At 40.7% G+C, this 21,433-nt stretch overlaps 1 protein-coding gene across 1 annotated transcript; it reads right to left on the minus strand.

Annotated features, from left to right (window-relative positions):
- Positions 1 to 665: 665 nt before the first annotated feature.
- LOC113681880 (TPR and ankyrin repeat-containing protein 1) lies at positions 666 to 20,111 on the minus strand. Its single transcript, XM_089191486.1, has 18 exons — positions 19,830 to 20,111; positions 19,209 to 19,433; positions 18,569 to 18,808; positions 18,036 to 18,269; positions 17,049 to 17,211; positions 16,360 to 16,736; positions 15,754 to 15,978; positions 15,213 to 15,443; positions 14,745 to 14,895; positions 14,061 to 14,446; positions 13,562 to 13,795; positions 13,141 to 13,371; positions 12,276 to 13,050; positions 8,772 to 12,046; positions 7,772 to 8,416; positions 4,261 to 7,138; positions 3,531 to 3,896; positions 666 to 2,232 (listed from the first exon to the last, which is right to left on the minus strand). The coding sequence occupies exons 1-18, from the start codon at positions 20,088 to 20,090 to the stop codon at positions 2,054 to 2,056; spliced, it is 11,076 nt and encodes a 3,691-aa protein (XP_089047612.1). The 5' UTR covers positions 20,091 to 20,111; the 3' UTR covers positions 666 to 2,053.
- Positions 20,112 to 21,433: the final 1,322 nt, after the last annotated feature.

Consider the following 21,433-nt stretch of genomic DNA (forward strand, 5'->3'; position numbering starts at 1 on the left):
TTCATCGGAAGCAGAAGTGCATATATCCTTGCATGCCCAGGTGAGATCCTTGATAATTTGTGATCGTCAAAAGGGCTATTAATTTTTTCATTTAAAGTACTTATACTCCTGAACACTGGACCACTGATAGTTGGACTTACAGTCGAAATCTTTGGGCAGAAGAAATTTTAAAATTGGTCGTCATATGGTAACTAACCTATGAAGGGCAATGGCGGTTTTCAGAAATATGACACCTATGAAATGTTATCGTTTGCCCGCAAGATGTAATAACTTTCGGTGTGGGTCGCGATGTGTTTGCGACTTCATACAGGTAGTCTTGTCGGCAAGAGGTGGGCTGGTTATGGGTCATTTCGTATAATTATGCACCGCTTTGATTGGTTGAAAGAGTGATGAAGTAAGATCTCAGAAAACTGACTCAGCTTGGTTGGCCGGGCTCGTGTGGAAAAGCTTCTGCGTATCAGCGACTAGTCATATTTTCACCTATTGCTGGGCCATTATGCATACAGAGAGTTGGGCCAAGTTGTTGTAGCCAAGCCTTGCACTGGATTTTACAAAGTAGTGTTCCTTTCTCCTTCCAATACGTATTCGGTCCATGGATCGGTGCTGAATATTCTTAGTTTTCGGTTTGGGAGGACAGATAGACTTAGAATTGGACAAATGACATATTGAATCATCCCCTTTAATATCACAATTGTGTATTTTTCGCTACATACTTCGAATGATCATTGATTTAATTTTCTACTCAACTGCATCTACCTTTTTATGATTTCCGTCTTTATTTTAATCAAGTTTTAATGTGGAAAAAATAAAATTTAAAGAAATTATTTAAGCAGCAAAGCTTTCTGAAAATACAGTGCACCATAACTGATTGAACCCTAAACCAGTGAAACCTAAACTGAAGGACCATTTTTAAATTTCCAGAGAAATAAAAAGTATTTAAAATCATTGATCGAGCTATAGAAGGCAAATCTTTAAAGAAAATGTCACATGGGGAAGTGAAAAGTCTTCGAGGGAGATGTTCGAGTTATCTTTCTCAAGTAAGTTGAATTACAGAAAAAAACATTTTCTCGCGAGTCGACTGTAACTAGTACATGACAAAAATGAAAAAACCTACCAATACTTGAGGTAACCCAAATCAAGACAAGTTCAAAGTTTAAAGACGAGTTGTAAATAATAATGCACTCAGAAAATCGTCAACCACTCCTGCAGGCAACAGTTTGAAAATAGCTTCCCTTGAAATGGATTTGAAAAAAGCTTATCTTCCCTCAAATTACAGTAACCTTCCTCCTCTTGGAAATTTCTAAAAGTTCGTTAAGATATGTCGAAATTTTGCACGATATCGGTGTCTGTTTCTGATAGTTTAGAATTGTGATTGAAAATTTAATCAGGCAACAGGTCATTCAAAACTCTACATTGCTTGAAACGTATCTAAACCACTAATTTATTTACGTCTGTCAGGTCAGGCATTGGTTTGCTTGCTACTGGATAATCATAAAAACCGGTACTACCTGTCTCATGGGTCGGGGAGTCGGCGATTCAACCGGCAGCCCCGCCCCATAGAGGACGTGAAGGATGAAACTGGGCACCCTGACAGGACAAAACAATATCTGTCTTAAGGTCTGTGGTGGACCACTCTCAGTTACACCAGGTGAGACTGGGCATCCTGGTACACGATCAACACGTCTGTCGAAAGGTCCTTTGAGGACTTTTGCCTGTCGATGCATTGTGACATGCAATACACAAAGAGCTTGGATAAACAAACCTATCATCTGGTTAGTCACTGCAACAGATACTGGAGTCAGTTTGTCTTGTCCTGTCGTCGCCATTGATAACACCTCTATCTGCCAAGAATGTGCTACTAGTCCAGCAAAAGCTAGCGGTACGTCAATACTTTGCAAGCAGTTTCATGAAATGGTCAGTCCGAAAACAACTCCTGCGTGGAGGAATCCTATCATACCTTAATTAAACAGTCATTGTCCCCCCGACAGATTACTATGATGATTTACAAGGGAAGGTATTTTTCACGCAACTGAAATGCCCCCCCGCAATCTGTCTACTTCTTACGCTTTTTACGAGGTCTCTTAGATTTGCCACCACCTTTTTTGTTTCCATGTGGGATTTCTTGAATGGGACTGAAATCATGTTCTTCTTCCTTGTCGTCTTCGTGCAATCCTTCGCCTTCTTCCTCCGGTTCACTGTCTTCATTTTCTGCAGCGAAGGACTCTTGTTTTGCTAAGGGTAAGAAAAAGCTGTGTATGATTCTTTTTTCATGTGAAAATAAATATCAGTAATGCAATGCTGCATCCTTGTCTCCATTGAAGAAAATAGTTTGCCTCTTACGTGAGTTGTTGCCCAAGAACCTGTGTCTTTTAAGATGACAAATATTTTGAGAAAAAGTTTGACTCATCAGCTGTCATTTATTATACGAGTTATAGCATCCTTCGAGAAGATAAAACTGAGAGACTGATCTAAACACCTCCCCCATAGGCCATATTAGTATAAGTAAAAACATAATTTCGAGTGCAATTTGGTGTTAACAATCACGAGTAAATTTTTTCAAAGACAACAAAATTGCACGAGCCCGTAGCTAGGGCGAGTGCAATTTGTAGTCTTTGAAAAGTTTATAAGTGCTAATTTACACCAAATTACACGAGAAATCGTATTGTTTCTTGTTAATAATTTAAGTGAAAAACACATCACCGAAAGTCAAGACGGACGAAATTATGGCAGCTCACGCGCTTTTTGTAATTTGCACTCGTGTTACATGAAAGGTGCACTCATTTTCAGCCTGAATCAAGCGCGCGTAAGTTTTCATTTATATCATTGCAAAGGAAATTTTGCTTCGAAGCTTTTAAGATATCGATACTTCTCCTAATTCCCGACGAATCTTCAAATAAGTAATCCTTAGGGTTGCGTAGGTTTCGAACATGGGCAATTAAGTGGCGTCCATGATTCTCCAACGAAACATGCAAGCAACACGCGAAGCTCGTCCAACAGTTTGCCTTGGGTGTAAAGATATCCACTAAACTAGTAACTAGTAGTAAACGACTTTGAGAGATCCTCGCAGCTAAGAACACTACTGAACTAGTAGTTGAAAATAGGACCTGAAAAAAATTATCCAGGCTAACGAGCCAACTGGGAGCTGGTCAATATGTTGGGTCATATTGACCAGCCCCCAGTTGGCTTGTTAGTTCAGTTGGTAGAGCGCTGCACCGGTATCGCAGAGGTCGTGGGTTCAAATCTCGTATGGGCCTGAATAATTTTTCAGGTCCTATTTTCAACTACTAGTTCAGTAGTGTTCTTAGCTGCGAGGATCTTTTAAATTCGTTTCTTCACCGTAGTGCAAATATATGAATTTCATATATCTTAAATCATAATGTATCTACTGAAGTCATATCATTCAAGTCATGTGTTTTTCACCTGACCACTTTGTTTGAAATGTTTTCTAAGTTTACAATTTTGATGTTGGTTGAAATGTATACTAGGGGTATACCACTATGTGAAGATTTCTAAACACCTGTCGTGATTACCTTGTTCTACGACTCTTTCTGTCTCTTGAATTGTGCTTTCAGACTCTGTTATTGCGTTTTGCAGAAGGCTGACTTTTTCCCACTTCAAAGCAGTCTCTATGTTCTGTACTTCATTCTTTACTGCTAAAAGACTCGCCTCTAGGCGGTCCATGTCCAATTGGACTTTAACATACAGGGAATGATCCTCCAACACCTTGAGTAGTTGCGCTTCTCTCGTATATAAGGGATAGACTTTTGACAAATAAAGATCTTTGTAATGGTTGAAAGCCTTCACTTTTTCCAAATGTGCTGGGGAATTTCCGTGGATTTCTGCACTCTCTGTCTCAATGTCTGTTGACGTCGTTTCTTCTGTTGGTTCACCGGTTCCTGCAGGTAATCCACGAAGAATGATTCATTGTTTAAGGTTATTAGTAAGCGCACACCCAATTAGTTTGAAGTAACGCAGGAGAGGAGTGAACAAAAGTTGTGTTCTGAGTTGTGATCATTAATTGCAAGCTATCGACTGAAGATAGGTGTAAACATTTTCTATAGCATTCTAACTTCAGCTTGATCACATTATCAGTAAACGGCCTTTACTGGTTTGAGTACATTAATACAACTAAGCTGTTTGCATACGTCACCATACACCTCTTTTTAACGTTAACCAAAGGGAAAGAGAGATGTTCGCAGGCCGACTAAATTAATACATTAATTTGCTAATTTCAGAATGAAAGTAGGTCTTACTAAGTACCTTCGTTATCTTCATTGTTCATGTGCAGGGTGTCTTCAGCTGAAGGCTTGAAATTTTTCCCACAGATCCCACAAGCAGAGACGTCGACTCTGAATTGGGAAAAATGCTTGCGTAAAACATCAGATTCTGAATTTACTTGTTCTTGGGTGGACTCTAGCCTATGTAATGTTTTAGCCGGTAGTATCCCGGCTTGAGCCTGCTCTTTCTCCAGTGACTTTATTTGTTTATACCACCTTTGGATTGTGGTAGCCGCCACATCTCGTTGAATGTTTTCTTCCTCTTTGAGCTCTTCTTCCGTAAGTTCCACATCCATTCCTTCCTCGGTTGCTTCGGCTTCGGTTGTATTTACAGTTTCCGTGTCTTCAGACGTTTTCTCTTGGTCTGGATCCTGAAGCAGTCCTTCGCGTAAGTGCGTCAGGTCTGTGTGAAATGTGTTTGGGTAAGAGGTTGGATTGCATGCTCCATCGTACCACAATATTCCTTTGTGCCAGCGGAGATCATAAAGTTCTTCGGCCCTACTTTGCAGGAACGTCTTTAATATCATTACCACATCACGTGGCCCTTGTGCCTCTTGGATTTTGTCTAACACGTTGTTGATACGGCTTGTTAACCGATGGTTTGACTTGATACGCAAGATTTTTCTGACCATGAATTCTTCCAGATAGGTCGAAATTCCTTTGCCACAATTGCACATCATGGTTAAGAAGAGCACCAGGCTTCTCTCTGCTTCTCCAGAGTCACAATACGATGGACTCTCTTCTGAGTCAAGGGCGTCCCCTAAAACATCAAATGAATAGGCCACCTTACCACATGTCAGCTTCACCATGTAGTCTAACAGAGAGCGAACGGCTTCAAATAGTTTTATTTTGTTAGCTTCTTGTGCAAAGCTGTTCTCAACAGCTTGGTACAAGGTAAATGTGCCTTTGTCGGCTCCTGGCCTGCAATTGTCCCAAAACCTCACCGAAGTCAGATAACTTGCTGGGAGACACACAGGATACCGGTTCTCTGTCGACAAACGGCTGTACAAAGCAAGGCAGGCTGTCAGTTGATGCTCCAAGATCATAACGGTGTTGGCAATGGATGGATAAATCATCTGACTTCGCTTTGCTGTTAGAGTAAGGAAACGTCTGATGATGAGATAAGCAGCGCTTTCCACGTCACCGTGAACGTAAAGCCTTTTCTTGCCGTACTCCCACAATTGCAAGTAGCTTTTGTAGCGTCCATTTTCATGAGGACCAGTCATCCCATTCTTTGCTAACAGATTATATGTGGGCTTGAATTTCGGCCTCCTTGTCTTCCTCTCGAACGTTTTTTCCTCTTCACAAATCCACTTCACCATGGAGTGAGAAGAGTTGATTAGCTGCAGGCAAAAGGACACTTTAAGAAAATTATTCGTGTCTGAACGGCGTAACTGCTCGGAATTTTCTTTCCACAAAACATTCGCAAATTTAAAAATGCGGTTGGTGACAAGTTTTGTCTTGTTAAGGCTGCGAATGTTGTCGGCGAATGTTTTCCAATGAGAGATTTCTCGATGGCCTGACGAGGGAAACAAGAAGTCGTAAAAACGCTGACAGGTTCGGAATTCACGAAACTCTTCTAAAATTAATGGGAGGGTCTCCTGCTCTTCTTTCCTTGAAGCCATCTCCGACCTGAACGATTCAACAACTGATTCTAAGTAAATCAAATGAAACAGAGCAAGGAAGCGGTTGTTGAAAAGGTCCCCCGAAGCTGCATGCAGATTTTCACAACTTGGATCGCTGCACGTTGTTCCCATCCCCTTGCTCGTGCACAGAGTATTTCTGGCCAGTGTCTTCTCTAGCATCACACGGGTCATTTTCACCAGTTTTGCACAGACGTTAAGTAAGAATCGTCGTATTTTCTTGTGTGCATCAGGTGTGTTTATCGTCGCCTTCGTATTCGAGGTATCGGTTGAAATGATTTCTGGATAGACGATGGAGAATCTTCCCCCGGATTTGCAGAAGTACCTCTTTTCGTTAGCGGTGTCGGTTTTGAAAAGTCCAAAATGCTCTTCGCACTTTGTAATTTCTGTCTCTTCAGCCAAGGTTAGCTTTTTTTTAGGCATGTGTAATGTAGTAATCAGCCCCAGCACTCTCTCCAAGGCTCTCACAGCCATCCACTGTTGGAAGGTTTTCGGAGGTGCAAAATTTGTCGTCTCAAGCAGCTGCATGACACTCTCTACTTCCCCGCAGGGATTTTTACTCTTGTCAAACAATTTTCCCGCCTCCTGGAGCTTCCTAGAGTCATGAGACAATCTTCCCAGCAAAAGCAAGGCTTCTGCTTGGCCATTAAGGTTACCACAAAGCCGATACTTCTCAATAGCGTTTTCAAGAATCGCAGAGCTGTCTTCACTCTTCGTGGTGGTGCGAACAAGTGATATCAAGCAGTCGGCGGCAAACTTTGGATCGGTAGAATACCTTTCAGCTTCCTCAAACTTTCCCGCCTCTTTTAAAAGTCGAGCAGCTTCATCCCGTCTTCCGTCATCGTCCAAGGCTCTGGCTGCCTCAATTATACATCCACGTTTCTTCAAGAACGTTATACGGTCGGTAGTTGATGGAAGGTATTGAAGAACCTCTTCCATTTTGATTGTTTCCCCTCTCTTGAAATGTTGGTCAGCCAGTTGATGACGTAGTCTCTCCACCGTGCGAGTAGATCTTGGGGGAATAATGCCTTGTTTACCCTCTAAGTCGCCACTTGATGCCAGGATATTGTAACGTTCAAGGGCACTCAGTGCTTCTTCAAAGATGCCTGCACGACAAAAGACTTCGATCGCCTCCGAATAGTTGTTCTGTGCTTCGTAACATCTGCTTGCCTCCTTGTGAAGCCTTTCTTTCTTAAAGAGGCGAGCAGCGTCTTGAAACTATAAAAAAACGAAAAAATGAGTGAGAAACAAATTGTCAAAAATTCTAGAATCGGAAATCAGCGTTGTCATTATGTAAATATTTAGAAGAGAGCCGAAACAATGTTTAACGCCGATCAATTCGAAGCTTCAACAACCCCCCTTCCCCCGGCAACCCACGGGCATTTGATGGTCGTCCTTACCCCGGGGTGAGGATTTGAAGCTTGCACGGCTATGGTGGGGGAATTTGAGCCGAATACAAGTGTTATATCTTCAAATATGGAGGTGTTTAACGGAAAATAGGTCGCTTCCACGAGCATATGGCTCATAGGAAGAGGTCTTCAAAGTCTATGTTTTAAAGTATGGTCAATGTGTAGAAAGTGACAGTCGCTGATCTTGCCTTTTTCAAAAAAAAGTGGGTGAGGCATTCGAAAATAATCTTTTCCCCGAGGGGCAGGAACTTGAAAAAAAAATAACAATCTTCGAAAGTTCAAATGCCTAGGGGTTTCCCGGAGGAGAATGTTGAAGCCTCGAGTTGATTAACGCACCACATTCATGGAAAACCAAACCCCAGCTTTGAATTAATTTACAGCAAACTAATAGAGTATCAAAGAATTCATAAAGTCAGTTCATAAAGTCAGTTGTATTATTAACCTTTCCTGTTTTCTCGTACAGTCGAGCCAAAAGGGTCCACTCTCTGGCGTTATTTAGACAAATCTCGGCCTCATCAAACATGCTGCATTTCAGGAAGCTTTCTCCTGCCCTGAGGAATTCGTCCTTCATTTGCTGACGATTTGTGAAACGCAATTTGATAGCTTCTGCTGCTTGTTGCTGTGCTTGGCTTTTCCGAACCCAGACATCATCACCAGCGAACTCAAAGCACTGTATAGCAAGTCTCCACAGACTCCGTTTGTAGAAGCGCAAACCACCCTTTCGCCACTCGTCTGACGTTGATTTAGTAGCACAAATACTGGCCAGCTCACCAGATCCAGCGGCATTATCTCCCATTGATACAACTTTAACAAGGCCACGTTTCTGGAAGAACTCAAACATGGGCGCTCTAGATTCTTTGTCTTCGTCGAAGAACCAGACGTTGACTCTAGCTCTAGTGATAGCTGTGTATAAATACTTGAGCTCAGAATTCAGAACCTTGTGCTTGTCTGGATCAAATTTAAGGGGACGTGAGGAATGTACCGTAACGCTGTCCTCTGTTACCTCAACCAGACCAATCGAACTTGAAAGATCAGCGAAGCCTTCATCTCTCATAAAACTGGCAACAACTCTCCATTCTTTCGTAGCCTGGGGCACGAAAAAAAGATGTTTGTTCAATTACGGGAAATGCCGAGGATGCCTCATTTACCTTTTCAAAGCGCCTTTTAATCACCTATGCTTAACCTAAACCATCTAAATCTCTGTTATATAAACCAATAATTTATTCCTCTAATAAGAAAGACAGGTTATCATTTTGATTGCTATTGAATACGCGCTCATCATTCATTCAGTACCATACTTACATCTGACGTGACTTAAGAGTGTTGATAGTACCCTATTGCACCTTTAAAAACATTTCAAAACTCACTGAATTTTTTTTCACACCATTTCAAGGGGAAGAAAACATTTTTGATTGATAAGTTTAGAGAGTTGGATAATTTACCTGAGAATCCTTAAAAAAATTGTAAATCAAGACGTCATCAAACTCAAGTCCCTTGGCCTCGTATATGGTCATCACCAGTCCTTGTGACAGTTCATCAGGCAATGTGTCTCTCGCCTCATTTGACGCCACAAGAACCACTTGGTGAGCACCAAACTCAATTCTTGAGGATTGCCGCTGATTTCCTTGAAGAATCATTGCAAGGTCTGTAGGACTGCAGGATTCCAGAAGGACCGGTCGGGGTCCTTCGAAAAGCCCTTCATCCTTCTGCAATCTGTCAAATGAGTCAGGAAAATATGTCAGCAACAAATCTACGACACTGGAGGCAAGACGCAAAATTCCTGCGTGTGATCGATAATTGTGCGTCAGTTGATACAGCTTCTTTGGGACTGTAATGAAGTTATTCTGGTCATCATTGATACCTGCCGCCTTCCTGGCGTGATGAAACAAAGACTTTAAATCATTAAAGCGGAAGGAAATTCCTCTCATAATACTCTGTGCTGTATCACCAGTAAAAAACAGTTCATTTGGAGAGCGACAGCAACGAATCAATAAAGACAACTCCGCTTGAGTAAAATCTTGGGTTTCATCGACATAGACCTGATGAACTGACCATTCAGGAGCAGTAATGAGTTGAAGGCGTTTGTGAATGTTGTAAACCAGGTCGGCTTCATCAAACATCCGTTTTGAGGATCGCTCTCGTCGATAAACTCGATACAGATCATAAACTACCTTTCTGTCTGCAGAGAAGTTTGGAGCCTTCTTCTTTCCCAGGGACTCATAATCCTCAAGTGAAAGCTCTCCATTTTCACTCAGCAGGGCTTCAGCAGAACCTTTTATGAAAGACCGTATTTCCGTCCACATCAAAGTAGGATGGTAATCAACCTTCTCCTTTGAAGTCTTTTTCATTTTTGGCCATAATTCAAATTGGAAAACAGGGTAAGTGATTTCCCTTCTCGGGTCTTTGTCTTTTTTAATGAATGTTTCTTTTCCTTTTTGTTTAGTTTCTTCGCTACCATGTTGTGTTCCAACGGCCCCCTCGTCTTCTTCTTCGTGGTCACTTTCGTCGTCTGATTCTGTGGCTGGGATAAATTGTAAATGACTGTCTTCCTCCCCCCAGCCATCAATTTTCCGAAGCAAACTTCCATCCTCAGCGCGGTTAAAGAAGGTTTTGCCAGGAAGAGATGCATCTAACATAAGAAGCCAGTCCCTCGAATTAATAAAAAGTGGCCACGCTTCTGCAGCAACGTCCTGCATCTTTGCAGGAAGAGATTGGTCTTCCAATGGTATACGGTGTTGTGCTGCTGGGCAGGCATGGCATAGCTCCTTGAAGTTTTTTTCAACCTCGCTGCAGAGAACATTGTTCTTTGTAATAAAGATTTGGTGTAGATGTTCGTACATCTCAGGTTGCTTCTTTTCTTCTTGATCATTGTCTTCAAGCTGGTTTTCTGCCTTTGGAGGGCAAGAGTTTGATTGCATTACTTGATCTTGGTGGTCATCTCGTGACGCTGGAGCTGAAGCTGAATGTGACGAAGCATTGGATTGTTGGCATTCTGTAGATGCAGATGCTTGTTTCGGACTACGTTCAGCTTGATTAATATCCTGCTCAATGCTGCTTTGCAAGGTTTCATCGTCATCAGAGTATTGACTAGTTTTCAATGGAGGGGGCAGAAATCGTGGAATGTAGGGGCCAGCAGTTTCTGCACGTTCCCAGTAACTTTTAAACCGGTCCCATAAGCGATAGAGGCAGCAAGTAGTCTTGCCCGTACCACTTCGACCAAGAAGAATGATGGGCATCGGAGGATCTGGGCGAAGGTTAACGATGGCATGCTCGAGTTCAGTTATCTTGAAAGGAAAGTCGATCCTAGAAGAAATGTCACTTTCTAGCACTGTTCTAACGAGGGCGGTGCTAAATGAGTAGAACTTGAGAATATGATATTCTTGCTCATTTGCACTTGCAGGTGGAAAGAAAATTTGAGGCAAATTGTCAGCAATGGTCGACTTCTTCGGTACGCTTTTCTTGGCTTGTGGATTTCCTTTTTGCTCCAAATCACCAATCTCTGCATACTTGTTTGGTAAACATTCGGAAGTTAACGCGCTGTTACCTCCAGATTTCACCGGCATGCCTTTGAGTTTCCTTTTCACAATGCAATCCATTCCTCTGTCATGTGACTTGACGATGAGGTCTATCGAGCGTTGAAGTTTGTCGTGGTCCAATACAATGTCCCACACCCGAATGATATCTGAGTAAATGCGACCCTCAGGATTCTTCTTGTCCAGACGGAGCTCGGGGTTTTCGCTGCATCGACCAGAAAAGGCGATCGTTTTTTCCCAAATTATTCGTTGACCTTTTGTTAGCTTTGATTCGTAAAGCTCAATGTCTTTCCTCTTCGCTTCTCCTTCGAGTCTCTTGCAGAGTGTCTTACTCCATCTGCCATTGGCCAACATGCGAATTTTATCAATTATACGTTTCCTCGTAGAGAAACCAACTTTTCTGTTTTTCATAATCTTCCAAACTCGATCAGTACAGTCCACTTCCCAAGGAAGATCCTCAAAGGGAGATTTAGAGTCGATTTCTGTTTCTCTGTCACTGTCTCCAAGGATGTCATTCTCATCAACATATCGATCGTCATCTGCGGTCTCGTCTTCACTCACCACGTCGATGTTACTCTCTGCAGCTCGAGGACTCCCTGATGACTCATTGAAAACTTCGATATCATCTTGCTCTTCGTTTGTTTCAAATGCGTTTGGAACAAATGTGGAAAGAGGCGTTATTGCATCAATCAAGCTGGCAATAGTTTCCCTCATTTCCTTTCGCTGCAGCTGTTTGTGATCTATCTTCAAAACGTTGACGTTTTGAGGCGTGTTTTTGGCTTCTGTTGTCGGTTTTTCCTCATCTCCACTCGAAACGTGTTCTTCTTCTCCATCTGCCCACTGGAGTTCTTTATCGAGCTGTTTATCAGAGACCTTTTCTGAGTTTTCTTCGTGAGTAACAGACACAGAAGAACTCAACTTGTAACATTGTAATGCAGTATCTAACATCTTCCAACGTGGATCACGTATGGATGGAACCTTTTGGATTGCCTCTTCATTCCTCTTGTTTCGGAGGTTCGGATTTATGTTTGCCTCTCGAAGTATTCGGATTGCGTCACACTTTTTTCGCAGCAAATTCTTGCCAATGCATGCAATGTGATAAAGAGTGTTGCCGTCTGTGTCTTGGACACTTTGAACCTCGGGGAGTGTGGATTTCAGCATAGCTCTCAAGAATTCAAATGTTCCTGGGGAATTGATAGTGATAAGTATTAATTAGAATATAGGTTATGTTTACAAAAATGAGCACTCGTAATTTAAGGGAATGTTTACTCCAGAGAGGGTTAAGTCCTTGTTACTCTCTTTATTCTCTTTCAGTAATGTGACACCAGCATTTGTCTACTGTCCTATCGTGCACAACTTAAACAATAGTGCTTCCCCTCTTGGCTTCTACTGTTATATCAAAACCAGTTTTACCATTCTTCTGAAGACCACTCCTCAATGCTCGGTGAATTATGGGTTCTCCTTCTTTGTTCATTACACAGGGGTTGGCTCCATTCTGCACCAATTTTTCCACAAGGGGTAAGTTTGGCAGTCTCATAGCTTCCATTAAAGGTATTGTATCCGATTCTTTAATTGCGTTTGCTGAGGCTCCATGCTTGAGGAGAACCGACACTAAAATGAGTCGCTCAGGCACATTGGAGCGTATGATTTCTCCAAGTGGGACACTTGATGCGCTGATTCCAGTCGCCATTCCTCCATTTCCTGTTGGTTGCGATCCTGGTCCTCCTCCCCCGAGATAAAGGATTCTTAGTTTACGCCAGTCCTTCTTCTTTATCACCTCGCTCACTAGCTTTTCTAGAAGTTTGCTGGGCACGGGGGCCGTTATAGCGGATGTTCCCTCTAAGAGAAAGAGTCTACCGTTTAATTTGAATTCAATCAAAATAAGGCTACACAAAGTTGTTAGTCTACATCTTTCCACTCGTGGAAAATTATTCTGTTTTTCTGTCTGAGAAAGCGACGTTGTTGCTTCGGATTCTTCAAGTAGTCTTTTTACCTCACTTAATGACCTTTTCCAAGGGATTTTTATTTTTAATCTACCTTTAAGACTGGCAGCAGTAGCCAATGCGTCACACAAAAGGGAATATATGAAGTTCTCATCTGTTGTCCTCTTTAGGCACTCGTTTGCAGCATGCATCGCCTCTTTTTTCCGTTTAAGTGCCTGAAAACACTTATGTTGATGTATATAAACCTGTGGAAAGGATGCTTATTGTCAATTTGATTGTGTAGTTCATGTGAAAGTAATGATAAATGTGCAGTTTCTTACTGACGTGGTACCTACCTCAGACATTTCTGGGCACATCTTTGATGCATTTACTGCATCTTCCAAACCGCTTTTGAAGTTGTCCAGCTGTTGGAAAGCCTCTGAACGTTGGCACAACAGAAGTGAAAAGATCTCTTTTGAGTCAGCTGGAGTATACTTTAAAGCCAGATTCAAGTAGTCAATGGACTGGTTGTAATTCCTTAAATGAAGGGTTTGGTCGGCTCGTTTTCCCCACCTCTTTGCTTCTTCCTTTTAATAAGATTTAAAATTAGTCAGCTGACGTTATTCTAAATATTTAGTCATGGAAGTGTGTATATCAACCCGTAAGGACAAGAAAAGTATTTATTCTAGATTCCCAGCAATGCTCGGTAGAGTACTGGCTGTCTAGACAAACGGTTATTAAAAAAACTGAAACGACTCACTAAAAAAAGAAGAATACCTCTAATTTTACTGGTTGTAACTTGAAGCACTCCTTTCCTGCTTCGATACATCTTTCGTGCTCACTCCCAATGAAGTAGGCCTCTGCCAGCGCATGGTATGTCTGTACTGTTATGGTTTTGTCTTTGTTGGAATCCGAAAGGTACAGAGACATGTTGAGCAGCATCACAGCCTTTTTACTGTCGTTGGCACCTATCGCTTTGTGACCAAGTTGAAGCCATTGCTTCGGTTGACCCTATGAAATTTAAAGATTCACTATAGAAGATCACATACGCCAATAAAGTCATCTGAATATGATAACTACTACTGGGATCGATACTGAAAACGCCCGGAAAGAGTTTGTGATTAGTGTTCGATAACTTTTGCGTTATGTCATAATCCACGTTTTATGGGATTAACGACGTTATGACAATCAGTTATCTTACGCCCAGACCATAATTAAATGCTGAACTACACATGTAAATGTTGGATTACATATTATTAAAGAAGAAATCTCACACCTCTCTGTTCATGAAAATCCCATGACCAACTACGCAAGCTGAATCAGCGTTGTTTCTTAACAGAGTCGCAGCTAGCGGAAAATTCATCATTTCCATGGCAGCCAAAAGTGGGGGCCTGGCGCAACCTCGTAGTCCGTCCGCAAAGGCGTTACGTTGCAGAAGAACTTTGACGAGACTGTGTACATCTTCAACATTTGACTCAATAAGAAGGTCCAGAGGCACATACGAAGCGTCACATTCACTAGCTAGTCCTCTAGACGATCTATTTGGGGCACTGCCAAGATATAGAAATCTCAGTTTGTTCCAATCTTTCTTCTCGGATGCATCCTTCACCAGAAATTGTAGCACGTGAGATGACAGAGTGCAAGTAATCTGTGATTCTCCACCTTAGAGAGGGGTTTAATCGAGTAGTGATAATTCTTAGAGCATAACTCAGTAAAGTCTTCGAGCTCAAGAGATGGATGTTTTGGGCGCATATCAGTGCAAAATAAAGACTTCCCTTTCCTGATGCCAGGCCTAGTTCTGGTGTCGTAAAATGAAAGTGCCCTTTAACATTCTCAGCATAAGTGGCAGGTTCTCTGACTTATTTTATCGATTTCTAACATGGATGCAAATACTCTTCCCACAGCTAATTAAGCTCGACAATGAGGAAGTAATTACGATTGCCATGAACAGATTACCAACCTTCTATGATCATAGCAGTTGAAATCACATCTTTTGCAGTTATCTGTTCCTCTTTATCGCTTACAGCGTGGGTGTATCCTTTACAAAATGCTTGTAGAGCTTCTTTAGTCTTTTTCAAACGCAGAAGACATGTTCCCTTACGAGAATACCCCTAGAAATACATGTAACGCAAGAGCAAGTTGAGTGTTTTGTCACTTCCTAGCGATTAAAGATTTGTTTACTAAACAGCACTCTAGCATCAATTACGCCTCAACTGAAATATTTTAGGAGAATAAATTATGATGGAATCCCTTCACAACGAAAATCTGACCATATGACAGGTTGTACCAGAATTATGGAGAAGAGGAGTTGAAGGGGTACTCCATGGTCTCCTAAAACTTTTTTTTCAGTTTGAGTGCTAGATTAAACATCCAGCATCCTATCTGATTGTTTTATAATGGCAAACGGACAAAAAGGTTAATTGCTTACCCTAAACCACTTTGGCTTTATTTTGGTGCATTGGTCTGCGTCTTCTAAAGCTTCCTCGAACTTCTCTAGGTTGTATCGCGCCAAACACCGGTTGCTTAGAAGAGAGGCAATCAGCTCAATATTTGATATTGGTGTGAATTCCAAAGCAAGTGTATAGTACTCAACCATAAGGTCGTATTTTCTTTCCTCATGTAACTCATTTCCCCAGCTCTTCCAGTGTAACGCACATCTCTTTATAGAATAAACACAATTAAATTCAACAATAGACAGATAAATAACCTGATGGACCGACAGACAGCCATACAAACAGACAGACAGACAGATAGATAAATAGATAATTTCAAGCAGGCCTGTTCGTGATCAACCGATAGAGCCAGACCTACAATATACAATCTGATATCTGGGGGATTATTAGAGGGTCATGTTTTACAGATCCAGTTTCATTGATCTGAATTTAGCAATTACTCGCCGTTTAGTCTTAAATGATTATGTCTCAAGTTGCCATTGAGCTAAAAGTGCGAAATCTGGTGTTCACTGTTACCTCATTTTTGTGTTCCTTTGGGTAAGCTGCTTTTAATTTGCGCCCGCTGCGGAGACACCCTTCAAAGGCCTTTTCTTGGAAGTACAATTTACATAGAGTTTGTAACGTCTCGCGCTGTTCCTCCATCGTGATTCCCTCTTGTGCCAAGAAAAGTTCGTACAATTTGATAGCTTTACTGTTATCTCCTTCTTCCAATGCTTTTTTGGCATTCTCTTTGGATTTTGTCTTAGATAAACAAACAGAGCAAGAAACAATGAACTGGTCCATCGAAGTAAGATATTTAGTTATTTCAACACCGTTAAAATCGAAGGACTCTGTTATCATATCACTTAACTATCTTCCAGATCCCATCTCTTCGTTCAAACTCAGTTCGTTAACTCTCAGTTTCCCAGGAGGATTTTAACAAACCTTCCTCACAACTTTACTGTACTATAAAGTTGTCGGGGGATGGGAAAATCATTAAATTTTGGTGGCATTGTTGTTTGGCTATAGCCAAATCAGGTAGCTTTCACATCTTTGGAAAGAAAGGTGATTTTTTATAACTTAGCCTCGAGAAAACAACATTCTATGATGCATTCAGGTGTCTTATTACTGTAATTATGTTACCTTATGATGTTCGCCAGGCCCTGAAGTAGTGTTCCTATCCATCAACACACTAGCAACATCAAATTTGTTCAGGTCGATGGCGAGTTCACGAGCAGTTTTTCCTCTCTTTTTGGGGCTGTCACGTGCTTTGTGATCCAGCAGTATGCTGACGAATTTTTCGAGATTTGGAAAATCACAGCTTATTACTTCTGTTAATGGGACTTTGCTTGCATCACAGCCGTCGGCTAGGCCTCCCAAACCTTTCTCAAACTGTTTAGGTCCCCCTCCGCCCAAGAAGAGAAGATGCAGTGTGGCCCAATCCTCGTCACTTACAGCTTTGTCTAGGACTGTTTGAATGTAAGTCTTGGGAATTTCATATTGGATGGTTGACGTGCCATCTAGGGAAAAAAAAGGTTTCATTATGATGAACCATACTTATTATATGTGATGTGATATCTTGTTAGTTCACTCTCTTTCCATGCATCTGCCTATCCATCTGTTCAATGATCCATCCAGCCCTCCGTGTATCGATTTGTCCCTCGAATTATTTCGACTAATTCAACTAATTCAAACCAATAATTTGCACGTTTTCATTCTTTTATTAATTTACAATTCTATCAAGCATTTAATCCTTCATTCAGTCATCTGCATATCAAACAACAAAAGCGCTATGGCAGAATTATGAAATCATGACATGATTGACTGTTTACCTGGTAGTTCCAATGCTACGGACAGCAGTTGACTCAAAGTATCTACTTGATGGTCTGACCGTGAAGCATCGTGAAGTAACAAGCTCAGTGATTCTGAAAATTTTTCCATCGCTTCCCTGTACTTTCTCTGCACAAATAAACAAGACCCTAGACGATAGTATGCCTGCAAAAAATGATATGTACCGTGTAAACGGTTAATATTTCAACTGAAACGGTGCACATGAATACTACACATGATGTTGAACATCACGTCTTTTAAAACATCAATTTATAGCTTGAATGCATCTACGTGGTTGCCACAGTTCAAGATAGTCAAGGAAAAATAAATTTCTTCCAGGTCATGGAAAGTCAGGGATTTTCATATTAAGTCAGGGAGAATTTATATCTCTGAAAGTAGTCAGGGAAAAGTGAAATTTCAAGTAAATATGAACTCCTTCATCTTGTTTGGGACCCTTCATGATGACAGATTATGGCACTTTCCTGTTTTGGTTTTCGACGTCACTTGATGTACTTGTTTAAAACAGGTGACAGATTCTTGACCAGCCTATCCTTCGATCCCTTTGTAATGCAAGTTGAAGTTGGTTTGCGGTGAACCATACATTTCCTTTCTCTTTTTCTGGCACTGCTTTCTAACGTTTTTAAAAATATTCGGTACGTTTCACGGACATGAGGGATTGGATTGGTAGAATATTGTTTAATGAAATTGAGCAACAAGCTGATGTTAGGTTTCCAAGAAAATCAATCTTTTTCCCAAGTTACCTTAAGTACCTGTCAATTCATGCAAACTGTATGTGAATTGGCTAAAGCATAAATTTACGGGTGGAAAGGATGTCTATGAGGAGAGGTTGGAATCGATTATGAAGACTTGTTTGTGAAATTGTTAATTCAAATATAGTTGGTTGGGAAAATTATGGAATTTTGAAAAGCTTATGACTGTGGCAACTATGTCTTAATTTACCCAGTGGGTTAAAATATCAACATCCTTGCCTTAGGCCATCTAGGGTTGTTCTCCACGGAATTTTGTGCATCCCTCAGTGCCTGGTCAGCTTTTCCTTGCTTGTTGTACATCAGAGAACGATTGGAAAAAATGGTCGCCTTGAGTTCTCTTTCTACTGCCGGTGTAAAGTTTAACGCAAGTGAATAACAGGCAATCGCTTGATCCACTAGATTTGGCTCCTTCGAGAGGTCGTTTCCGCGTTTCTTCCACCTTTCAGCTTCCTCCTGAATATACCAGAGTAATAATGAAGTATAAGGCCGATAATGAGCAATCATTGATCCCACCTCATTCCTCAGTCTTCTTTATGAGGACGAAAATGAGAACAAGGTGGATGGTCTAACAAGTTACCCTGTAAGGAACAGAGGTTTTGTTACATGGGTCTCCTCAAACATGAATAAGCTCGTTAAAAAAATTGGCGATGGATCGGTAAGACTGATTGCATTTGCTTCTGAAACCCTGTTTATTCCATGCAAACTTTCCGGTCGAATAAGTTCTAATTTCACTATTTAATCTTATCTCTTACCTTAGACCTAAAGTTAGGGTTTGACATGTAGCTTTCCTTTCCAACATCAACTGCTTTTTTGTATTGTTTAATTTTAAAATAAGCATTTGCCAAATGACTTTCAACAGAACGTTTAAAGTTCATCTTGGAACCATCGTCAGGATGAAGCAGCAAAGCAAAAATGAAGCTCTTAATTGCCCACTGGTTATTCTGATTCTGCATGTTTCTGATGGCACTATCCTTCCTTTCATGAGCATGAAGCTTAAATGATGAAAACAGAGGAAGCATTTTGTTGATCCTGTGTCATAAACTTTCTTATAGCATTGCCTTGATTACATAAAGATCTGTCTAGGTGCCTGATCATTTAGTTCAGATGAAGTAAAAATGACCTACACCACAGTGGCATTTATTTGTTAATTTTGCTTGATGGTGCAATTTACACCTCAAAAAAGTATACTTAATTCAAAGTTTTTTCCAGGGAAGAGCTAAAAAACTATGAACAAAAGGACATGGTATTTTGGATCTCATGAATTAGACAAGATAAACTCACTAATTTAAGTGGCTAATAGCATCAATAAAAGTACGATTTCTGTGTTCTGTGATAAGATTTTTTGATCAAGTGTATCCTACAAAACAGCCAAACATCATCCAGTTATCTTACCTTTGCAAGATTTGGATCCAGTTTCTTGATTTCTTTCGTTTCCTTTGTTTCTCCAGTGATTTTACCCATTTCATATCGTGCAATCACCTGACACAGAAACGCCTGGGCTCTAGTTCTTGGTGAGGTATGGAAATAAAGGGCAAAGTTGGCACATTTTTCGGCCATGGCAAATTGATGTTCCTCCAATAGAGAAAAGCCATGATTTGACCACTTTAGTGATTCTCCCTGAAAGAGAAACAAACAGAAACTGCAGCGATAAATCCATGACCGTCTTCTCACTTCATACTTGCCCATAACTTTAAATTAACAGAGCATTTGCTGCTGTAGTACTTCCAAATAAAAGAAAAATACTTAAATACAATTGGAAATTTAGAAAGAGAAATTGAAAACATTAACTGACAGGAGAACTTCAGAGTCGAACCTGCCACTGCAGCAGGCAACAAAAAATACTTTGATTTGCATGACTATAAGTTTATAAGTTTGGAGGAGGATGCAAAATTACAACAATTCAAAGAAATAAAATACTCTCAAGAAAAGAGTCAGGCCATAGACCAGAACCTGTTTGGAGCACAAATGCTTGTTAAATCTCTGGCTTCACCTTAAACCATTTCGTTGACTAACCTCTGCGAAATCGGCATCTCTTGGTAATCCATGCCGCAATGCATTATCCATCTCATGCAGTGCCATGTCGACTTCCCTTAACTGCCAGTAGCACTCCGCTCGATCCATAAGGAATGAAGCAACGAACTGTCGAGGCAGCTTAAGAGATTCCAATCGAGCCAAACCCATTGAAAACAGTCTTAGCGCATCAGGATAATTGCGGAGCTCCATGGACTTTTTTCCCATCATACCCAGATGAAGAGGGTCCATTCCCTCCATCATTAAGCCTCCTCTGGTACAAAATAAAACGAGATCAACATCGTTCCGACACCACATACCGTGATATTCTTCGAGTTGCTGGACGATATTCTGAAGCTAATAGTTTCTTTGTTATCACACATTCAACATTACAGTCCTACACTTAAAGCTGAATAGAACTTACTGATGAGTTTCACTATTCTAGAAAACTAGGGGCTATATTTGAGGACATGACTGAGGTATAATTCGCTCTTCCGAATGTCTTCCATCGCGTTCATGGCAGCGAAAAAAGCGAATTACACAATCATGAACGTGAAGATATTCTTATTCCTTAAAATCGTGATTTTAAACCATCGTTGTATGTCCTATGCTTTCGTTTTCAAATACTGTCGATTGGAAACCAATAATTTCGTTTTCAGGTAAAATATTTCTGGCTGAAGTACAAATTTTAGCAAGGTATCAGCATCGAGAAGGAAAACAATCTATACCTTTCCGTTAAGATTTAGCCAAGAGTTCGTAACTTTAAGTAATTTTCCGTTAAATGTATGCGCTCGTTTGCAAAATTCGTTTATCTTCTTCAAGTAGAAGTTATAAACGTGTTGATATCGATCAAGGCACTTAAATGCTCTTATAGTGATAAAGGATACCGAACGCAGTCAGTTGATTATTTTCGATATTGGCGATGAGTCTTGACGAATCTTGTCGCAACTTCACTTAAAGTCGACTTTAACTAATTTACCACTTTCTCAGTAACTAATAGTCCTGACCCGGACGATCTTTAAATTCAAATTGATAAGAAAGCTGAACGATTTTCAGTTCCGTCTTGTTGATATTTTGAGCGACCACTTTCTGTAAACTCAAGCGTCAATGTACAGGTTTATGCTTGCCTTCATTATTGTGGCAATTCTGTGTTATAAAACTGTTCTAAAATTTTGGAAATTTGCTCGCCTTTATTTCTCACATTCATTACCGTAAACACTGTTTACTGGATCAAAACCATCTCGTCATATTCGACTAAATGCGTTTAATCTGACTCTTGTGGCGAAATTCTATCGAATTTATCATTGCGGAAGATCACTAATGTATATTTTTCATCGACGCGTCTGCCATACAGTGAGCTGTTGAATAAAGAAATTATTTTGCGAATATAAATCCGTTTAAGGGCATACGGCGACAACAGAATTCAATTGCCTTTCGAGCGGCAGGAATTGTTGCTTATTAGTGGCGGCATTAAAACGTATTCTAAAACCCATTTTTATAATTGTGTCTGTATGATATTCTATGATAATCTAAAGAACCCCTTCCTTTGAATTTTACAACGCTTACCTGACAATAGAAAAGTTTAACTTCACATAATTGTATTTTCT

The sequence above is a fragment of the Pocillopora damicornis genome, chromosome 13 (genome assembly GCF_964200805.1).
Source record: "Pocillopora damicornis chromosome 13, jaPocDami1.2, whole genome shotgun sequence".
Classification (NCBI taxonomy): Eukaryota; Metazoa; Cnidaria; class Anthozoa; order Scleractinia; family Pocilloporidae; genus Pocillopora; species Pocillopora damicornis.